At 42.4% G+C, this 20,512-nt stretch overlaps 1 protein-coding gene across 1 annotated transcript in view; it reads left to right on the top strand.

Annotated features, from left to right (window-relative positions):
• cep78 (centrosomal protein 78) overlaps positions 1 to 14,672 on the top strand; it is a 98,410-nt gene extending 83,738 nt beyond the window's left edge. The window contains exons 16-17 of the mRNA XM_048528350.2: positions 1,417 to 1,573; positions 13,993 to 14,672. Of these exons, the coding sequence (XP_048384307.1) occupies positions 1,417 to 1,573; positions 13,993 to 14,328 (493 nt within the window). The 3' untranslated portion in view covers positions 14,329 to 14,672. The remainder of the gene's footprint in view (positions 1 to 1,416; positions 1,574 to 13,992) is intronic.
• The last annotated feature ends 5,840 nt before the right edge of the window (positions 14,673 to 20,512 follow it).

Raw genomic sequence — 20,512 nt, 5'->3', positions numbered from 1 at the left:
GTTCTTCAACTAATTGGTTAATAAATTCCAGTTGACTTGAAATCCAAGTATCCCATCAGGTCAAACCCTGCTTCCTCAACTTTACTCATAGAGGTTTACAGTTCCAATCAGTAAACACTAAACAGTTTATCGTTTGTGAAAGCACTTAGAACAAAAGTCATTTTATGATCTCTTTTCTCCTCCACAGGCCAGTTATAAAATTGTAACAAAGGAAACTTCAAATAATACTTTTTAAAAAATCCATCTTTTAATATTGAAGTAAGCTGTTTGGCTCAAAGCCTTCAATTCTGTCCAATAATATGGGTATGCCCTTGCACCTTTTCTGAAAGCTAGGATTACCTAGCTGGGTATTTTTCAAATCAACCTATTCAGAAATTTTATTACACACCTCTGAAGCAGATTGGACTTGAACCTAAGTCTTGTGGCTCAGAGGCTGGGACACTATCACTGCCACATGAGCCCTGGTTGTCTAGCTGGAAGTTCAGGCTTTCGTGTGGCTAACATGTCAATTATTTCACAGACTTGCAGAATTGTTATGGTGCAGTAGGTGGCCATTCAGCTCTTCATGCATACGCTTGTCAAACTAGAATTATTACCTAATTCCAATCTCCTGCTTTTTCCCCATACCCTTGTACACTATTGCTATCCAAGTAATCAGCCAATGCCTCAATTGAACATGCCTCCACCACAATTCCTGGGTAAGCATTCCATACCCTGGCAATTTGCTGAGTGAAAGTTTTTTTTTTCTTCTTTGGCAAATTACTTTAAACCCATGCTTTTTCATCCTTGTTCCTTTTATGAATGGGAACGGCTATTCTCTATCTATTCTGCCCAGCCTGCTCATGATGTAAAATCACATTTCCAGTCAGCCGTCTTTGCTCCAAGGAGAATAGTCTAATAACTGAAGTTTCTCATCCCCGGAGCCAAGCTTGTAAATCACGTCCTCACTCTCTCCAGTGCATTCACATCTTTCCTACAATGTGGCACTCACAGCTGTATGCAGTACTTCAGCTAAGGTCTAGCAGTGTCTTGTTTAATATCATCTGTTTGTTCTGGAACTGTAAACCTCTATGAGTAAAGTTGAGGAAACTGCTTTGTTAGTTGCTTTTTCCATCTATTCTGCTACCTTCAATGATCTGTGTATATTCTTCCTTAAGCAGTGAGCCTTCCTTTAACATTCCTCCTTTGTACACTGTCCTTTTCTTCTCCAAGCCTCAAACCACTTTGGAAGAACTTTATGACGTTAAAGGTCTCACATAGATACAAAGACCAAGGAAAACATGATTTGTATTCTGTTCATGAGCTTTGTTCTGCCCTGACATCCCTTTAGCTGCGGAAGAATATATTTTATTAAGTCGAGTTGTCTTGCACTTTATCCTGACATTATGTAAATGCATATATATAAATATTTTTCAGTCTTGGGAAATTGGCCAGCATGGCTGGAATAGACCAATCAGACTTTGGTCCTGTTGGACAACCTCAGTTATCATCCACATTTGGAAATGACCACAAAGAGCAAGGAGTTGAATCAACCAAAGAGAAAATACTTCAGGAAGCACCACAGATTACACAGGTGAATAAAGTTTACAATTTTTAAAAAGAATAACTTACAAGTACATAGCATCTTTTATGTTCCAAGGATGGTCTAATATGCTTCAAAACAAATTAGTTACATTCTACAGGTGAAGAATACCTGATTTGTACACAGTAAGATCTTGCACAAGGCAATTAAATAAATGCTGCATTTATTTGTTCTGGTGATATTCTTTTGAAGGATATCTTTCAATCAAAATAACTGCAAACTAATAGATTAAAAGAACATTTACAGTAATATAAACTTGATAGCTGTCGTTAATAAATGAACCAGATTATTTTTTATAAAATACTTTATTCCAATAACAAAATAGATCTTATGAGAGTCATCGTCATACAACACAAAAACAGACCCTTTGCTCCAACCAGTCCATGCCGACCATGACCTGAAACAAAATTGGTCCCACCTGCCTGCTCCTGGCCCATATCCCTCTAAACCTTTAGTATTCATGTACTTATCCAAATGTCTTTTAAACATTGTATTGTTTGTTTTTGGATACTCGTTTATCAGTTTTTAGAGGTTTTTTTAAATTTAACCCGTTTTTTTAATAAACCTATTCAGATGTTATTACACATCTCTGGAGCAGTTGGGAATTGAACTTGGGGCTCGTGTTCGAGGGGTAGGGACAGTACCATTGTGCCACTAGAGGGCCCCTCCCTTGTTTCTTTAGGCACCTGACACGTTCATTTGATATAGGTTGGTACTTAACAATCAATTGTCCAAAGATTAGTTACTATTGTTATATCATTTCATTGAAAAACTCTACTCACTAATGTCAATTCATCTGTAATTGCCAAGCAACACAGCTTAACTTCCTTTGATTCGTACACTTTTATATTAATTTATTGTGGTGAGAAACTTAGTTTGTCATATTAGATTTTTCTGAAGAGCCGAGTTTACTTTGCAGAGAGATCAGACTGAATGGTAGGGGTGAGACCTTAATCTAATTAAAAATCTTTTGGAGGATAATCTTTTATTTTCAGTCTGTTCAGTGCATTGGCTTATGTTTCTTGATATTACATACAAAATTGAAATGTTCCAGCAAGAACCATATAACTCTGAGGAGTTTTAAAAGTACCTTTTGTTCCTTAATAAAGAGGAGTAAATTGCTAATTTTTGAGTCAGGACTACATGCTTTCAGGTTGTCCCTGGCTATGATTCCATGATAGTGTGCAGATAGAATGCACAAATGTTCTCCTTCGAGAAGAGAAAGTCGAGAGATTTGTACAGTTTTACAAAATTCATGAAAGGCTTGATTATGTCAGTAATGGATGCAATTTCCTTTAGTAGGAGGGTCTGTAACCGAAAACTTGGATCTGAATCTTGCCTTTTTTTGATTCAATACAAGTTGTGTCAGGTTTTTTTTTTAGGTAGAATTCCAACAACGAAGCCTAATGAGATTTCTCACCATATCTTTGCAAATCCACTTTGATAACTACCTACCTCAGCACATGGCATCCTTCCTACCCAATTACATTCCCATCTTAGCATGCACCATTCCTGGGGCAACTTGCCACTGACAGTTGCCTGCAAAACATACCAGGTGCTCACACCATCTTTAAAAGACTGCTATGCACTCAAAAGTACTGGAATTCAGAAATTGCCCTACTTGGTAAATGACAGAATTTGAACATGTCCGAGAAGAGGAAGACAGGGCTGTGATTCTTTGACAGGGATCTGGAGGTCCTGGTTGAAGGGTGGTACAAAAAAGAGGCATCCTCTTTCTGAATGACAGACACAGGAAGTCACGGTGCCAGACCCTAGCAACGTGATCCGAAGTCTCAACCCAGACCATTGCACTGTTGACATTGCAGAGAAAAGGCCCACAGTGCTGCAAAAAGGACATGACTTGCTCCTCCAAGGTAGGTGCCACATTCTACCCACTGTTCCCTCTTCTCTCTTTTGCTGTCATTTCTTTCCATCCACACCCACATGCACTCCCACCCCACACTCGCCCCCTCCCTGCCACCCATCCACGCCCACGCACACACCCCCACGCGCGCGCGCACACACCCCCATTCCTACCCCCCCACACACACACCCACCCCCACCCGCGCGCTCTCGCTTTCTCGTGTTTTCTCTGGCTGTCTCTCTCTCGCGCTTCCTCTGTCGCTCTCTTTTATGCTCACAAGTGATGGTGCTTCTCTGTAGGACTTGAGGCTGTTTTTGTTAGCGAGAAGAAGGTTAAGAGGTGACCTAATAGAGACAATACAGTACAATAGAGGGAACTGCCCTAGCTTGCAGCCTCCGTCCACTGGCAGTCGAACCTCTTGGCCATGTCATCCCTCTTTTCTCCTTCGGTGGGTGGAGAGACCTGACTGAACCCGGGTTAGCCCTTTATACGACCTAATTGAACAGCCCTGGATGATAATTGCCCAGATCTCTGACTCATGTCTGTATCTCTCCGACTGTGTTAACATACTGTTGGACTGGCCACTATAGACTGACTGTGACCCACTCCCCAAACTGCAGAGGTAAGTGTTGTAAGCAAACAGGTAGGCACTAACTGAGCTAGTGCTAGGAGAGCAAATGAGTGACTCTGAGATACAGCCTGGTCCGATCTCTGATATGGGTGCTTGTCTACTCTGCAGCTTTTGATTGCACGTCTGTACTTCCTAAGTGACTGGCAAATTGAGGTGTGAAGATGGGCATGAGGTTTTTGGCCAGTATCAGGTGCCAATGTCTATGGATGAAGGGCTTGTGTGCCTAGTACCCATAGATCATGCTATGAATTGTTGTTTGGTGCTGAACAACATGAAGGCTGGTTGCAGCAAGCTGAAGTTGCCAAGTGCCCATTCTGACTTCCATGCCAAAAATTCAACATCTAGCTTGTTTATTGAGTCTGGTGAGATACAAAGTTCATAGAACATAGAACACTACAGCGCAGTATAGGCCCTTTGGCCCTCGATGTTGCGCCGACCTGTGAAACCAAACTGAAGCCCATCCAACCTACACTATTCCATTATTATCCATATTTTTATCCAATGACTGTTTAAATGCCCTTAAACTTGGCGAATCTACAACTGTTGCAGGCAGGGCATTCCACGCCCTTACTACTCTCTGTGTAAAGAACCTACCTCTGACATTGTCCTATATCTATCACTCCTCAATTTAAAGCTATGTCCCCTTGTGCTAGCCATCCCCATCTGAGGAAAAAGGCTCTCACTGTCTACCCTATCTAATCCTCTGATCATCTTGTATGTCTTTTTCCCCAGGGCAGGATTGACTGCCACGAGGGGTCATAGTTTTAAGGTGTTAGGAGGAAGGTATAGAGGCGACGTCAGAGGGAGGTTCTTCACCTAGAGAGTTGTGAGCGCATGGAATAGTTTACCAGTGGTAGTCGTGGAAGCGGAGTCATTAGTGACATTTAAGCGACTACGAGACATGCACATGGACAGCAGTGAATTGAGGGGAATGTAGGTTAGGTTATTTTATTTTTGGATTAGGATTATTCCACGGCACAACATGGTGGGCCAAAGGGCCTATACTGTGCTGTACTTTTCTATGTTCTATGTCTCTATTAGGTCACCTCTTAACCTTCTTCTCGCTAACAAAAACAGCCTCAAGTCCCACAGCCTTTCCTCATAAGACCTTCCCTCCATACCGGGCAATATCCTGGTAAATTTCCTTTGCACCCTTTCCAATGCTTCCACATCCTTCCTATAATGCGATGACCAGAACTGTACGCAATACTCCCAGGTGCGGCTGCAGCAGAGTTTTGTGCAGCTGCAACATGACCCCATGGCTCTGAAACTCAATCCCTCTACCAATAAAACCTAACACACCGTACACCTTCTTAACAACCCTGTCAACTTGGGTGGCAACTTTCAGGGATCTATGTACATTGACACCGAGATCTCTCTGCTCATCCACACTACCAAGAGTCTTACCATTAGCCCAGTACTCTGTATTCCTGTTACTCCTTCCAAAGTGAGTCACCTCACACTTTTCCGCTTTAAACTCAATTTGCCACCTCTCAGCCCATCTCTGCAGCTTATCCATGTCCCTCTGTAACCTGCAACATCCTTCTGCACTATCCACAACTCCACTGACTTTAGTGTCATCTACAAATTTACTAACCCATTCTTCTACACCTTGATCCAGGTCATTAATAAAAATGACAAACAGCAGTGGCCCCAAAACAGATCCTTGCAGTACACCACTAGTAACTGAACTCCAGGATGAACATGTCCCATCAACCACCATTTCTTCCAGCCAGCCAATTTTTGATCCAAACGGCTAAATCACCCTCAAACTCATGACTCCACATTTTATGCAATAGCCCTACTGTGGGAAACCTTATCAAATGCTTTACTGAAATTCATATACACAACATCGACCACTTTACCCTCATCCTCCTGTTTAATCACCTTCTCAAAGAACTTAATAATGTTTGTGAGGCATGACCTTCCCTTCACAAAACCGTGTTGACTATCCCTAATCAATTTATTCCTTTCTAGATGATTATAAATCCTATCTCTTATAATCCTTTCCAACACTTTACCCACAATCGAAGTAAGGCTCGCCGGCCTGTAATTACCAGGATGTCCCTCCTCCCCTTCTTGAACAAGGGGACAAGCCCCTCAAGCCTGCTCCGCCATTTAATATGATCGTGGCTGTTCTCATTGTGACCTTAAATCACTTTCTTGTCCACTCTCCATAACCTTTCAACCCATTACTCATTCAAAATCTGTCTCCTCCTCAAATTTACTCAGTGTTGCAGCATACATCCACTCTGGAAGTAGTGAATTCCATTGATAGACCATAAGGAAAGTGAGCAGATACTTGACATTGCAAGTGCGAAATGTCTAAATCTAGAAAAGATCAGTATTTTGGCCATTTGACCACAGCTGAAAAGCTACAGAGATCTTACCTTGAGGGCTAAATGGAGGACAATTGAAAGAGGATTGAAAATTACTCACTTGGATATCAGTTGTTACAGGGGTGCTGACAAGCTACCTTGAATGCATAAGGATTGCACAAGACAGACAAACAGAGCATAACCTGATAGCGGATCTCCTGAAGGGTGCAGTCAAAAGCAGCAGAAACACCGAGTTGTCTAAGACATTCTATCATTTGCATAACATCACTGCTGTTGTATTTGTTGTTCAGAAAATTGAACACTACAGCAAAAAGGTGAACAGTGATTAGAATCAGCTAATTACCTGGGCAGATAAAAATTATCACTCATGTAAACCACACCTTTTTGCATATGAGTGATCAGACCGCACTATTGTGGCATTACTAAGGCATTGAGCAAGCTAAAAGCTATTGGCAAATTGTTAAAGCCTAATAAGGAACTTGCTCCATCGCTCAGGAAAGGACTGAAAATGCAGCAAGCTGGTCCTGATTATGAGATCAGTGTTGTTGGACTTCTTGTCCAACTCTGCCACAAATCTTGCCATCACCCACGTTGCTTGACCCTGATAAGATTCTGCTGAAGATTTAAAACTGTTGGCAATAATGACAATTCTGAAGAAGGGAAATAATCTCCACTTAGAGAAGCAAAGTTTGATCAGGGATGAACAACTTGGCTTTGTCAAAGGGAGGTCGTGCCTTAAAAATCTATTTGAATTTTTCAAACAGGTGACTAAATGTGTGGATGAGAATGGTGCAGTTGATTTAGTTTATGTAGATTTCAGTAAAACCTTTGACAAAGTCCCATATGGGAGGCTGATAAAGAAGGGAATGGCATATGAGATCCGGGATAACTCAGCATATTGGATCCAAAATTAGCTTAGTGGCAGGAGACAGAGGACTGTGGTAGAAGGCTGTTAGTATGACTGGAGGCCAGGGCTTTGTGGCATGCCATAGTGATCAGTGCTGGGTCCCTGATAATAAAATGTGAGGCTGGATGAACACAGCAGGCCCAGCAGCATCTCAGGAGCACAAAAGCGGACGTTTTGGGCCTAGACCCTTCATCAGAGAGGGGGATGGGGTGAGGGTTCTGGAATAAATAGGGAGAGGGGGAGGCGGACCGAAGATGGAGAGAAAAGAAGATAGCTGGAGAGGAGAGTATAGGTGGGGAGGTAGGGAGGGGATAGGTCAGTCCAGGGAAGACGGACAGGTCAAGGAGGTGGGATGAGGCTAGTAGGTAGGAGATGGAGGTGCGGCTTGGGGTGGGAGGAAGGGATGGGTGTGAGGAAGAACAGGTTAGGGAGGCAGAGACAGGTTGGACTGGTTTTGGGATGCAGTGGGTGGAGGGGAAGAGCTGGGCTGGTTGTGTGGTGCAGTGGGGGGAGGGGACGAACTGGGCTGGTTTTGGGATGCGGTGGGGGAAGGGGAGATTTTGAAGCTGGTGAAGTCCACATTGATACCATTGGGCTGCAGGGTTCCCAAGCGGAATATGAGTTGCTGTTCCTGCAACCTTTGGGTGGCAGCATTGTGGCACTGCAGGAGGCCCATGATGGACATGTCACCTAAAGAATGGGAGGGAGAGTGGAAATGGTTTGCGACTGGGAGCTGCAGTTGTTTATTGCGAACCGAGCGGAGGTGTTCTGCAAAGCGGTCGCCAAGCCTCCGCTTGGTTTCCCCAATGTAGAGGAAGCCACACCGGGTACAGTGGATGCAGTATACCACATTGGCAGATGTGCAGGTGAACCTCTGCTTAATGTGGAATGTCATCTTGGGGCCTGGGATAGGGGAAGGGAGGAGGTGTGGGGGCAAGTGTAGCATTTCCTGCGGTTGCAGGCGAAGGTGCCGGGTGTGGTGTGGTTGGAGGGCAGTGTGGAGCGAACAAGGGAGTCACGGAGAGAGTGGTCTCTCCGGAAAGCAGACAGGGGTGGGGATGGAAAAATGTCTTGGGTGGTGGGGTCGGATTGTAGATGGCGGAAGTGTCGGAGGATGATGCGTTGTATCCGGAGGTTGGTGGGGTGGTGTGTGAGAACGAGGGGGATCCTCTTTGGGCGGTTGTGGCGGGGGCGGGGTGTGAGGGATGTGTTGCGGGAAATGCGGGAGACGCGGTCAAGGGCGTTCTCGACCATTGTGGGGAGAAAGTTGCGGTCCCTGAAGAACTTGGACATCTGGGATGTGCGGGAGTGGAATGCCTCATTGTGGGAGCAGATGCGGCGGAGGCGGAGGAATTGGGAATAGGGGATGGAATTTTTGCAGGAGGGTGGGTAGGAGGAGGTGTGTTCTAGGTAGCTGTGGGAGTCGGTGGGCTTGAAATGGACATCAGTTACAAGCTGGTTGCCTGAGATGGAGACAGGGAGATCCAGGAAGGTGAGGGATGTGCTGGAGATGGCCCAGGTGAACTGAAGGTTGGGGTGGAAGGTGTTGGTGAAGTGGATGAACTGTTCGAGCTCCTCTGGGGAGCAAGAGGCGGCGCCGATACAGTCATCAATGTAACGGAGGAAGAGGTGTGGTTTGGGGCCTGTGTAGGTGCGGAAGAGGGACTGTTCCACGTAACCTACAAAGAGGCAGGCATAGCTGGGGCCCATGCGGGTGCCCATGGCCACCCCCTTAGTCTGTAGGAAGTGGGAGGAATCGAAAGGGAAGTTGTTGAGGGTGAGGACGAGTTCGGCTAGGCGGATGAGGGTGTCGGTGGAGGGGGACTGGTCGGGCCTGCGGGACAGGAAGAAGCGGAGGGCCTTGAGGCTATCTCCATGCGGAATGCAGGTGTATAGGGACTGGACGCCCATGGTGAAAATGAGGTGTTGGGGGCCAGGGAATTGGAAGTCCTGGAGGAGGTGGAGGGCGTGGGTGGTGTCATGGACGTAGGTAGGGAGTCCCTGGACCAAAGGGGAGAAAATGGAGTCCAGATAGGTGGAGATGAGTTCGGTGGGGCAGGAGCAGGCTGAGACGATGGGTCGACCAGGGCAGGCAAGTTTGTGGATTTTGGGAAGGAGATGGTAACGGGCCGTGCGGGGTTGGGGAACAATGAGGTTGGAGGCTGTGGGTGGGAGGTCCCCTGAGGTGATGAGGTCATGAATGGTGTTGGAGATGATGGTTTGATGCTCGGGTGTGGGGTCATGGTCGAGGGGGCGGTAGGAGGTGGTGTCGGAGAGTTGGCGTTTGGCCTCGGCGATGTAGAGGTCAGTGTGCCATACTACCACTGCGCCACCCTTGTCTGCGGGTTTGATGGTGAGGTTGGGGTTGGAGCGGAGGGCTGCCCGTTCTGCGGGGGAGAGGTTGGAGTGGGTGAGAGGGGTGGAGAGGTTGAGGCGGTTAATGTCTCAACGGCAGTTAGAGATGAAGAGGTCGAGGGAGGGTTGGAGGCCTGGGGGTGGTGTCCAGGAGGAGGACTTGTGTTGGAAGCGGGTGAAGGGGTCAGTGGAGGGAGGGTTAGGTTCCCGGTTGAAGAAGTAGGCGTGGAGGCGAAGGCGGCGGAAAAACTGTTCTATGTCCAATCGTGACTGGGTCCCTTATTGTTTATGATATAAATAAATAACAGATAAGAACGTGAGGGATATGATTAAGTTTACAAGATAACGCAAAAATTGGCCAGGTGGGTGACAGTGAGGTAAAAGGTTTTGAACTATTGGAGGATATAATCAGATGGGAAGATGGAATTTATCCCTGAAATGAATGAGGTGATTCACTTGGGAAGAAGAAACAAGGCAGTTCTCAATGAATTGCAGTACACTAGGAAGCTCAGAGGAACTGAGGGATCTTGGGATGTTTGTCCTGAAGATACACGTAGTTCTCTTATAACGCGATAGTTGCGTTCTTGCATGACCTCGCGCTATAGAAAATCACGTTCTGGGAAATCTCTGTCGAAAATTGCTATACCTTTACAGCAGAAAGTTCACATTATTCAAATAGTGTCCAGTATCCATCAACCACGTTACAGCCAATTCACGTTAATGAAACACGCATTATAGCAAAACTGCCTGTAGTTAAGAAGGCATTCAGAATACTTGACTTTATCAGTCAAGGCATAGATTATAAGGCAGGAGGTCATGTTGAAGCTGTATACAGTTTAGGTTAGGCCACAGTTGTACTGTGTGCAGTTCTGTTCACCACACAAAAGGAAAGATGAGATCGCATTGGAGTAGATGGAACGGAGTTTCACCACGATCTTGCCAGGAGTGGAGCACTTCAGCTATGAAAAGAAGCTGGATAAGCTTGTTGTTTTCTTTCAGCAGAGAGGGCTGAGATGGGCTCTAATTGAGGTGTATAAGATTGAGAGGCACGAACAGAATGAGTAGGACGTTGCTTGTTCATCTTAGTCGAAGGTTCAATAGGGGCTGTGCATGATTTTAAGATGAATGGCAGGAGGTTTAGAGGGTTTTTGAGGAAAAGTATTTCCATTCAGGGCGTCATGGGGAACTGGAATACACAGCCTGGAGGATAATTGGAGCAGGTGACCTGTCAGTCTTTTTAAAAGTTCTTGACTGAGTGAAATGTCATATCATTCAAGGCTATGGGCCTCGTGCTGGAAAGTGGGACCATTGTAAATTTAGAGTAACTGGTGGTACAGACTGGATGGGCTGAAGAGTCTGTTCTGTACTCTGATGCTTTGAGGAGGGGATTCAAAAATCTAGTCTGGCTTCCTTTTTGCTGTGTGTTCTTATTGAAACTTGAAAATCTCTGGAAATGCTACAAGATGTGCAAACAGCTGTAAAATGAAACAATTGTTAATTATATTTATTCCTTGCTACCAATACTTTAGTTTTTCTTTGGTTTTCGCTACCAATAGTTTCCTCTTCTTTTGTTTTTCAAGACATTCACTGAATGCTAAGGAGATTGTTTTTTCACAGTTTGCCACCATTGTGTATCTGATACATGGCTGTTACTTCTGTATAAGCTGTGACAGCAAATATTGATGGACTAGTTTACCAAAAAGATCTTATACCTAAGCTTGATTAGCAAAAGCTCAGATTCTTCTGTCATCAGATTATGAACATAGAACATAGAACATAGAACAGTACAGCACAGAACAGGCCCTTCAGCCCACAATGTTGTGCCGACCATTGATCCTCATGTATGCACCCTCAAATTTCTGTGACCATATACATGTCCAGCAGTCTCTTAAATGACCCCAATGACCTTGCTTCCACAACTGCTGCTGGCAACGCATTCCATGCTCTCACAACTCTCTGCGTAAAGAACCTGCCTCTGACATCCCCTCTATACTTTCCACCCACCAGCTTAAAACTATGACCCCTCGTGCTAGCCATTTCTGCCCTGGGAAATAGTCTCTGGCTATCAACTCTATCTATGCCTCTCATTATCTTGTATACCTCAATTAGGTCCCCTCTCCTCCTTTTCTCCAATGAAAAGAGACTGAGCTCAGTCAACCTCTCTTCATAAGATAAGCCCTCCAGTCCAGGTAGCATCCTGGTAAACCTCCTCTGAACCCTCTCCAAAGCATCCACATCTTTCCTATAATAGGGCGCCCAGAACTGGAGGCAGTATTCCAAGTGCGGTCTAACCATATGTAGGATGTTCTGACACATTTATCCATCCTCACTTTATTATGCTCACTCTAACATAGTAACAAAGAACTATATGGAATATACAACACAAACGTGTCAATTACCCATCCAAACCTGCCAAGCTGGTGATAAATTGGTAAATACTTCTGTGTGAAATAAAATATGATAAGGTGCCATTAAACTAATATAAAGTCAGTGGTTAGATGGTGCCAAGAGGGTTGAGCTTAATGAGGGGAAGAGTTTGGGAATGTAGGGATGAGAAGGACAGGGAAAGGGTGGATGGGGGAACGGGATGGGATTGGGGGAGAGGCAGATGGGGTGGACTGTCAGGATTGGCAATGTTGGAGTAGAGGGTAACGGTGGAGATACGGAAGGGGGAATAGTGGGAATGTAGAGAATGTGGCGGGTGGTGGGTGTATGGGGGAGGGGGGTGGTGGGTGTATGGGGGAGGGGGGTGGTGAGTATATGGGGGAGGGGGGATGGTGGGTATATGGGGAGGGGGAGTGGTGGGAATTGGTGGAAGAATAGGGCAAAACGGGGAGAAATGGGGGAACATGGAGATGAGGGAAGTGCCATGGGTGATGGGGAGAGGAGAATGAAGGTGATTGTGGGGATGGGGCGGTAAGGGAAAGGGGTTGAGGAATGGGGTAGGTGGTTTAATGGGGGCGGGTGAGGGCAGGGGCTGTCAGGAACAGGGCTCCCGGCCTCGGAGCCTCCGCTGGGTCGCTGCGGGCCGCCAAGCCCGGGGCGCGGCGCCCTCGGTTCCCTCCGTAGTCACCCACCTGGCCGCTCGTACAGCAACATGCTGACCAGGTTATCAAGCAGCTCCAGGATCTGATGTTCCGTCAGGTACTCGGCCGCCTCCCGCTCCAGGGGCGACGCCATGTCAGTCCGCCAGCGGTAAACAGGCGGTGAGGTCAATGATATATTTTTTCCTTTCACTTAACTAGAAGCACTGAATACAGCTACAGTTCCTCCTACTTAATTAATAATTAAGCAGAGAGGAGGGATCTTAGGATCTTAGAAGTTTGCAGGGCTCTTCAACTCTGACCAAGTCATGTATGAAGTGTGTTCGTTAATGTTAACATGTCTTTGTCACTTTTGAGGAAGGTACTTATTTGGTGTGAAATGCCAGCATTTACTGTTTCTGTTGCAAAACAGTGATATTGGCTTCACTTATATTTTGAATCAATTTTGTATCCAATGATTTCATAGCCAAACTCTAATGTATAGGTTTGCAACTCTTTCAAACTAACAAATGGACCAATTGGGGCATCCTTTACTAATGCATTTTAATAGACAAACTCCCAGTATGTCAGTTGCTTAATTTTGGTTTGCCTGAAAGCTTTCTTCTGGCAACATGTGGTTGAAATGATTGTCATAATATGTTCTGCTGTGTCACTAGCTGAAAGGAAAAGATCCCTAACAGCGAACTTCCACATTCAGCATTTGTTTCAGTTCCGCTATTAAAAAAGACTGTTTGTAGTTAATTGGGAGAATTATGAATTATGACCCGTGATAGTCTTGACTACACAGAACTTGCAATAGTAGTCATGGGAATTTTGATTCACCTGTGTCATCTGTATTGTCCTAATTGTGGCAATAAATGAACCTAAATAATTATCTTGAAATGTAGTATAGTAATAAGAAGTTGCTTTTCTGATGGTATTGCAGCCGTTACTACAGCTGTTCTCATTAGTGATTAAAGTCACAAATGAATAAGTCACTTTTCACACAGCACATAGCAAATGAATTAAGCTCAGAGTGCAGAGTTATCATTGACCCTATATTCCTTCTAAGTACAGATCCACAGCAAAACTGGCAGTAGCAGTGACAGCTCTTATAGATCAAGTGTAATGAAGGAAATTTTGGGAGGGGGAGTGAGGTTTAGATGTTTGTAGTCCTAAGATCAACAAATTGACAATTCTTTAAACTTTAACGGTCATCAAAACATGATATGAATTAAGACTTTGTAGATTTCTCATTTGCTGTTCTGATATATTAATATTTTCCCTTCAGTTGCAGGCTGGAGATCAAACCTCTCACAATCAGTCTGATGCTGCACGAATCTTTAATGACTCCACAAATATAGCTCTTCAACCTGAAAATCGATCACTTGAATCCAAGTTCAAAAACCGAAAATGTAGCGACCAGAACTCAGAGAACAAATTTCTGAAATCTAAAGAAGCTGTTGGCTGTAATGAAGATCAAACAAGCAAGCAATATTCATCCTGGAGGAATGGCCAACCCCAAGAATATGCGGTGGTTCAGATTTCAGAGAAATTGCTAAGCCTTTTGGAGGCTGAACAGCCCATTGCTTCGGACACAGCTATCACACCATCAGTCAAGTCATAGAAGTGAAATAATAACAAAGGCATTTTTTAATACATCTTTTTTAAAACCAAGTTAATTGTCTTGTTGCAGCTGATAACGATGCTTCTTTGTTCGCAGCAGGAGGGAATGAAAATGAACAAAAGGCTGCTGATGAATATTTTATGAAATCTAAAACAGAATAAAATATCCTGAAATATTCATTCCACTGCTAGAGTATATAATGATTCATATGAACTTGTTAAGTGATGCAATTGCTCTTCCATTTTAAACAGTGTAAGTAATGTTGCATTGTGAAAGACTTGTAAAATTTACTGAATTTGTTACATTTTTTTCTTATGATGGTTAATAAAATCCAAAGTCATATACCCAAGCCTGCAAATCATCAACTTTTTGAGAATCCTATAGTGAAAATTCCTGTAAGCAGATGAAATTTCTTTAAATACTTCTCATTGAGCGGGTGGCCTAATGTTCATTCTGTCCCCCATTCTGATAACAGGATCCTTAGCAAAGTGGTTGGGAAAATTGACATAGCCAATTAACAAAGGAAGTGAGGCTGTGCAATTTGGCATGAAGAAAACTAAAGACTGAGTTCCCAATTCCCTAATGATAATTGTCGGATGTAAGAGGAATGGCAGAATATTGAACAACATTATTTAACTCTCCCATACCTGACTTTTACAATACATTCTTTGTGAAAATTGGGTAAAGAATTAGAAGTCCTACACCATATTCTGCTTCCTGCCCTCTACTTAGCATCTGCTATTGTCTTAATGTACTTGACACAGAAATATTACCTTATTACTTAGCACCAAGTATAGTTTTATATAATAAAAATCATGTGTTCAATGCTCACTATTGCAGCATTAATGATAAAGTGAGAACTTGTATTTATTAAATCATAGAATGGTTATTAGCACATAATATTCATTTGAAATCATCAGGCCACTCTGCAAGATCAACTCAGCATGTTCCATTCCCCAACACTTCTCTCATAGCCCTGCGAAGTTTTCCCTTTGGTATTTATTCAGTCCCCTGTTGAATGCTACAATTGAATCTATCTCCAACGTTCCTGTGAAGCTGTGCATTCCAAATCATACCACCCACTGTAAAATAGGTTTTTCTTTGTGTTGCTGTTCGTCCTTCTGACAATTAACTTTAAATCTATATCCACTACTCTTGACCCTTTCACTGTTGGGAGTAGTTTCTTTCTGCTTTTGAATTTTGAATTATTCTGTTGAATTTTGAATACCTGTATCTAGATTTTTCCCCCCCCACTTAACGTTCCCATCCTTCAGGAAAATAATCCAAATTTGTTCAGTCTTTGCATGCAACCTAGCCCTGAAATTAATCTTGTAAATCTTTTTTGCATCCTCCCTAATGTCTCCATGTTTGTCTTAAGTGCAGTGTTCAGAATTAATTACAATACTTGAGCTTATGCCTCTGTTTATAAAGGCGAGGAATCCCATAGACAAAAATAGAAATTACTGGAGAAGTTCAGGAAGGGTCACTCGACCCAAAATGTTGACTCATTTCTCTCCACAGATGCAGCCAGTCCTGCTGAACTTTTGCAGCAATTTCTATTTTTGTCTCTGATTTACAGCATCTACAGTTCTTTTGGTTTTTATCCAGGAATCCTATATGTCTTTTTAACTGTTTTCTCAACCTGTAGTCCCACTTTATGATTTGTGCACATATATTTGTATGTTTCTATTCCTACATTCCCTTTTAGAATTAGTACCCTTTAGGTTATATTGCTTTCCCTTGTTTTTCCCACTGAAATGCTTCTCTGCATTAGATTTCGTTTGCCTCATTTTTACCCATTTTACTAGGCTGTATATGTATGTCCTCATGAAGTTTATTCTGCAAATTTTGAAATTCAAACTCAATGACTTGCTTCTCAAAGATTTTTGTATTGTTATAGTATTGGAATATTATAGCTAACTACTTCTTCCCTTCCCTTCCCTTCCCTAAGGGTAACAGCAGACACACCTTCATCTACCACAGCCTAATATCTCAAACTTGTTAACTCATTCATTCTGCTTTAAGACATACGGAAAGAAGTAAACCCTGCCCTTAAATTTTTGTTTTTTATTTTCCTTCCCTTCCCCTCCCATTGCTCAAATCTTTAGTTACTGCTCAAAAGATTATGTAAAGGAGAGGTTAAAATTGTATCAGTGATAATGGGAACTGCAGATGCTGGTGAATCCAAGAGGGTCTCTGATGAAGGGTCTAGGCCTGAAACGTCAGCTTTTGTGCTCCTGAGATGCTGTTTGGCCTGCTGTGTTCATCCAGCTTCACGCTTTGTTATCATGTAAAGGAGATGATTCACTTTCACTAATCTAGATTTTTTTTTTCCAATTTTGGAATATTTTTAGAGCAATATGTACATAATCTGCGTATTTAGTTTTATATAACTCAGTTGGAAAAGAATATTTGTACAATGCTGCAACTTTTTTAGGATTAAAATACTAAATATTCGCTGGCATAAGCGTATAATATGAAAACTAACTTTTAGTATGTTAATTAATGTAAAAAGATGGTTGTATTGAGTTAAGATGTCATAAAACACTGTCGATTGTATTCAAAACCAGTGCAATTTTTAAACATTTTTAGAACTGTTTACTCGTGAGTATCGACGAAAATTTTCAGGATGTAGATGACAATTGCAATCTGAGCCAGTTCATAATATTCCTGTTTTGCTCACATTGCAAAAGTCCTGTAAACCAAAATGTGACCTTTGTTTGCCTATGTTCTACTATCTCATAATTCAATGATAAAGCTTTGTCTTATTCAATTATACAAGAAAATAGGTGCCACCACATACAGTTAATCTGTTTGAACTGGTAGAAAAGCACCATGATACTGAATTTGGAAATTAGATCATCACTGAATCAAGTTTATTGACAGAAATAACAGAATTACAAATTAAATTATTACTGACCTCATTAGTTCAAGACTCATCCTTTTTAGCAAGCATGAAGCCAAGCTTTTCTGAAGCAAAGAACAGCTGTAACGATCATGTGATTGCTTCATTCTCCAATAAATTTTATAAGTTGCAATTCCCTCTTTACAAATGGTTCTTTAAGTTCAAGATTTTATAAAGAACAAAATTGCAGTGACATCAGGTTTGGATCAACTATAATCCTGTTCATGAAAACCTCCCAATGTTCTGCAGACCTCTGAGCTAGTTGAAGTAACCCCACACAGCACTTTGAATCCCTGCAGAATTTGGTATCTGTTCCCTCCCAAACATACATTGTTGCCATGACTTTTTAGACTCCTTGACTGGAGTGAATGGCTGTTTTGATTGTGACTGGAATCCTCAATTTCTTAATGGGGTTACATAATAACAATTATACCACCTTTTCTAAAATCTTTTATTAGCTAACCCATCGTCTGTCCATGATAATATACCATACCCAGCACAACAATTTCATTAAATGGTGGAACAGACTTGATAGTCTGAATATCCTACACCAGCTCCAATGTCTTATGGTTGTACAGCCAGAGGGACTTGATTTTGTTTTCCTGATGGTCAGACAGTTGTTATTCCAGCATATATAGGGACCCTGCACGATCCTCATCATAGTAAGCACTGAAAGAATTGCCTGAAAAGTTGAAGATTCTAATCTACAATTCCTAAACACTTGGAACCCTCAAAAGTCTCCACTTAAAAGTGGAGAATTCAAAGGGTTCCAATGAAATTAAGTACAATAAATGCTCAGGATATGTGAGATTATCAAATACATAGTCCAACTTATGAGTAATTGTTTAGCAGACCTCATACTTAAATGACATATCTTCAACTACACGTCCCCAGACCCTGACCTGATATAGTTGTGGAACCTGGGACCTGACACCCCCATCTTCCCCTCTGTTGGCCATACCCCTTCACACCACAATCCACATTCTTCCTGATTACATCCCGCTCCTCTGCCAATCCAACCAACCCACCTGGCACCCTATGTACCTTCCAGGGTATCCCCATCATCTGGCATACTATTTACCTGACACTCTACCCACATGGCTCTTTACCCATCCAACACCCTTTTTCACTTTAATCATTCTCTCAGTGACCCAGTACAATGAACCCTAACCCCAGACTTGGCTATTCCCACACTTGGCGTTCCTAGAGTTGCTTACTTTGTCAGGTCTTCGTGGATTTCCTCTAATAAGTTCCTTTGGTTGTATAACCGTAAGACATTGGAGCTGGTGCAGAACATTCAGGCTATCAAGTCTGCTCCACCATTTAATGAAATTATTGTGCTGGGTATAGTATATTATCATGGACAGAGGATTGGTTGGCTAATAAAAGATTTTAGAAAAGGTACTATTTCCAAGATGTCAACCTGAAACTATTTGAATGTCAAACGGATCAGTGCTAGGGTCACAACTATTTAAAATTTATTTATGATTTAGATGAAAGTAAACGTGATATCACCAACTTTGCAGATGACAAAAGATAGGTGGGAAGGCAGATAGTAAGAAGGACACAAAAAGTTTATCGACAGCTTGAGAGAAGGACAAAAAGTTATCAGATGGCATTAAATGTAGAAAAATGTGAGGTTATATAATTTGTTAGGAAGAATTGAAAGACTGAGTTTTATTTAAATTGCAAAAGACTAGGAAGATACAGCATAGAGGGCTTTAGGTGTCCTCATGCATGAATTATAAAAAGATAGCATCCTGGTTCGGTGAATAATAGGAAAGGTCTGTTGGCATTTATTTCAAATGGATTGGAGTATAAAAAGTTGGTTGATTTTGCAAAAAAACTAAATTAAGCACTATTTTGACCTTGCCTGGAATACTGTGAACAATTTTGGTTCAGTAATCTAAAGGAAATATATACTGACATCGGGGACAGTTCGGAGAAGGTTCAGTAGGCTGAATCTGAGTATGGAGGAATTTTCTTATGAGGAAAGTTTTGAATAGGTTGGGCTTTTACTCATTGGAGCTTAGAAGGTTGAAAGGTGACCTTAAATATGTGAGTTCTTAGGGGGTTGACAGGATAGATGTGGGGAGGTTATTACTCCTTATGGGATAGCCTAGAACAAGAGGGCACACGGTGAGAATTGGGGATTGTCCATTTAAAATAGAGATGAGTAGAATTTCTTTTCTCAGGGTGGTGAATCTATGGAATTTTGTAGCATGAACAGCTGTCAAGGTTGGGTTGTTAAGCTTCAACAGACTTAATTAAGAAGGAAATCAAAGGCTATGAGAATGAGGCAAGAAAAGTGAGGATTAGCCGATCAGTCGTAATTTCATTGAGTGACAATGCAAATTCAATGGGCCAAATGTCCTGCTATTACTACTTTATTTTATGGCCTGATAGTCTGAAACTGAACTATATATGTTCTATGAATTGGTCTCCACAGTATTAGTATTAATGAAGTTTATCCACTTTATCTGTGGATTGAAGTCCTTCATGGTTATTACCCTTTTTACATGCATCTTTAATTTCTTGAGTTATTCCATGCCCTAAATCACTTACTACTGTTTGGTATGCTCTAAACAAGTTCTTGCTGCTTCTGAGTTCGATGTAAGCTGATTCTGCACTTTGATCTTCTGATCCAAGATCCATTGTGACTAATGTACTCACCTCAACCTTTATGAACGGAGTTAATCCATCTATTTTTTTCTTTTTTTGTCTACACTTCCTAAATATTAAATATATATGCACAGTTAGTTCACAGGATTGGTCACACTGCAGCCTCTTTGACGTAATTAAAATTAGATTGTCTCCCAGTAGTTCCATTGTGCAAAGGTTTCGAAGTGTTAGCTGACCACTGGGCAGTAACATGACTTGTAAAGCTGGGCTTCATACTTTCCTCAATTGATCCTCCAACTTGTTGAGTTCAGCCAAAGAGAGGTTTCTGAATAAGGCAGTCAAATTAAATATTCAGAAGAGACCCTACTGAAAAGCCTTAAAACTTAATTAGGCACTTGTAGATTATTCTGGATTTATCCCCTGTTTGACATAATGGATAACAGTTCTCTGGAATAAATTGTACAATTTTAGTTAAGGAGTGCCTTCATTTAAGATAAGCTTTACAAGGTACTTTGCATTGTTTGTAATGAATAAACTTGGACAGAGTAAAGCATATAAATGGAGTCCATGGATAGAAGGTTGGCTTCCGTGATAGTCTGGGCCACATACACAACTTTCTGTAGTTTCTTACAGTCCTGGGCAGAGCAGTTGCCATAC

This window comes from Stegostoma tigrinum, chromosome 3, assembly GCF_030684315.1.
Source record: "Stegostoma tigrinum isolate sSteTig4 chromosome 3, sSteTig4.hap1, whole genome shotgun sequence".
In the NCBI taxonomy this organism is placed as follows: domain Eukaryota; kingdom Metazoa; phylum Chordata; class Chondrichthyes; order Orectolobiformes; family Stegostomatidae; genus Stegostoma; species Stegostoma tigrinum.
The sequence above is the reverse complement of the archived record's forward strand: the minus strand, read 5'-3'. Positions and strand labels throughout refer to the sequence as shown.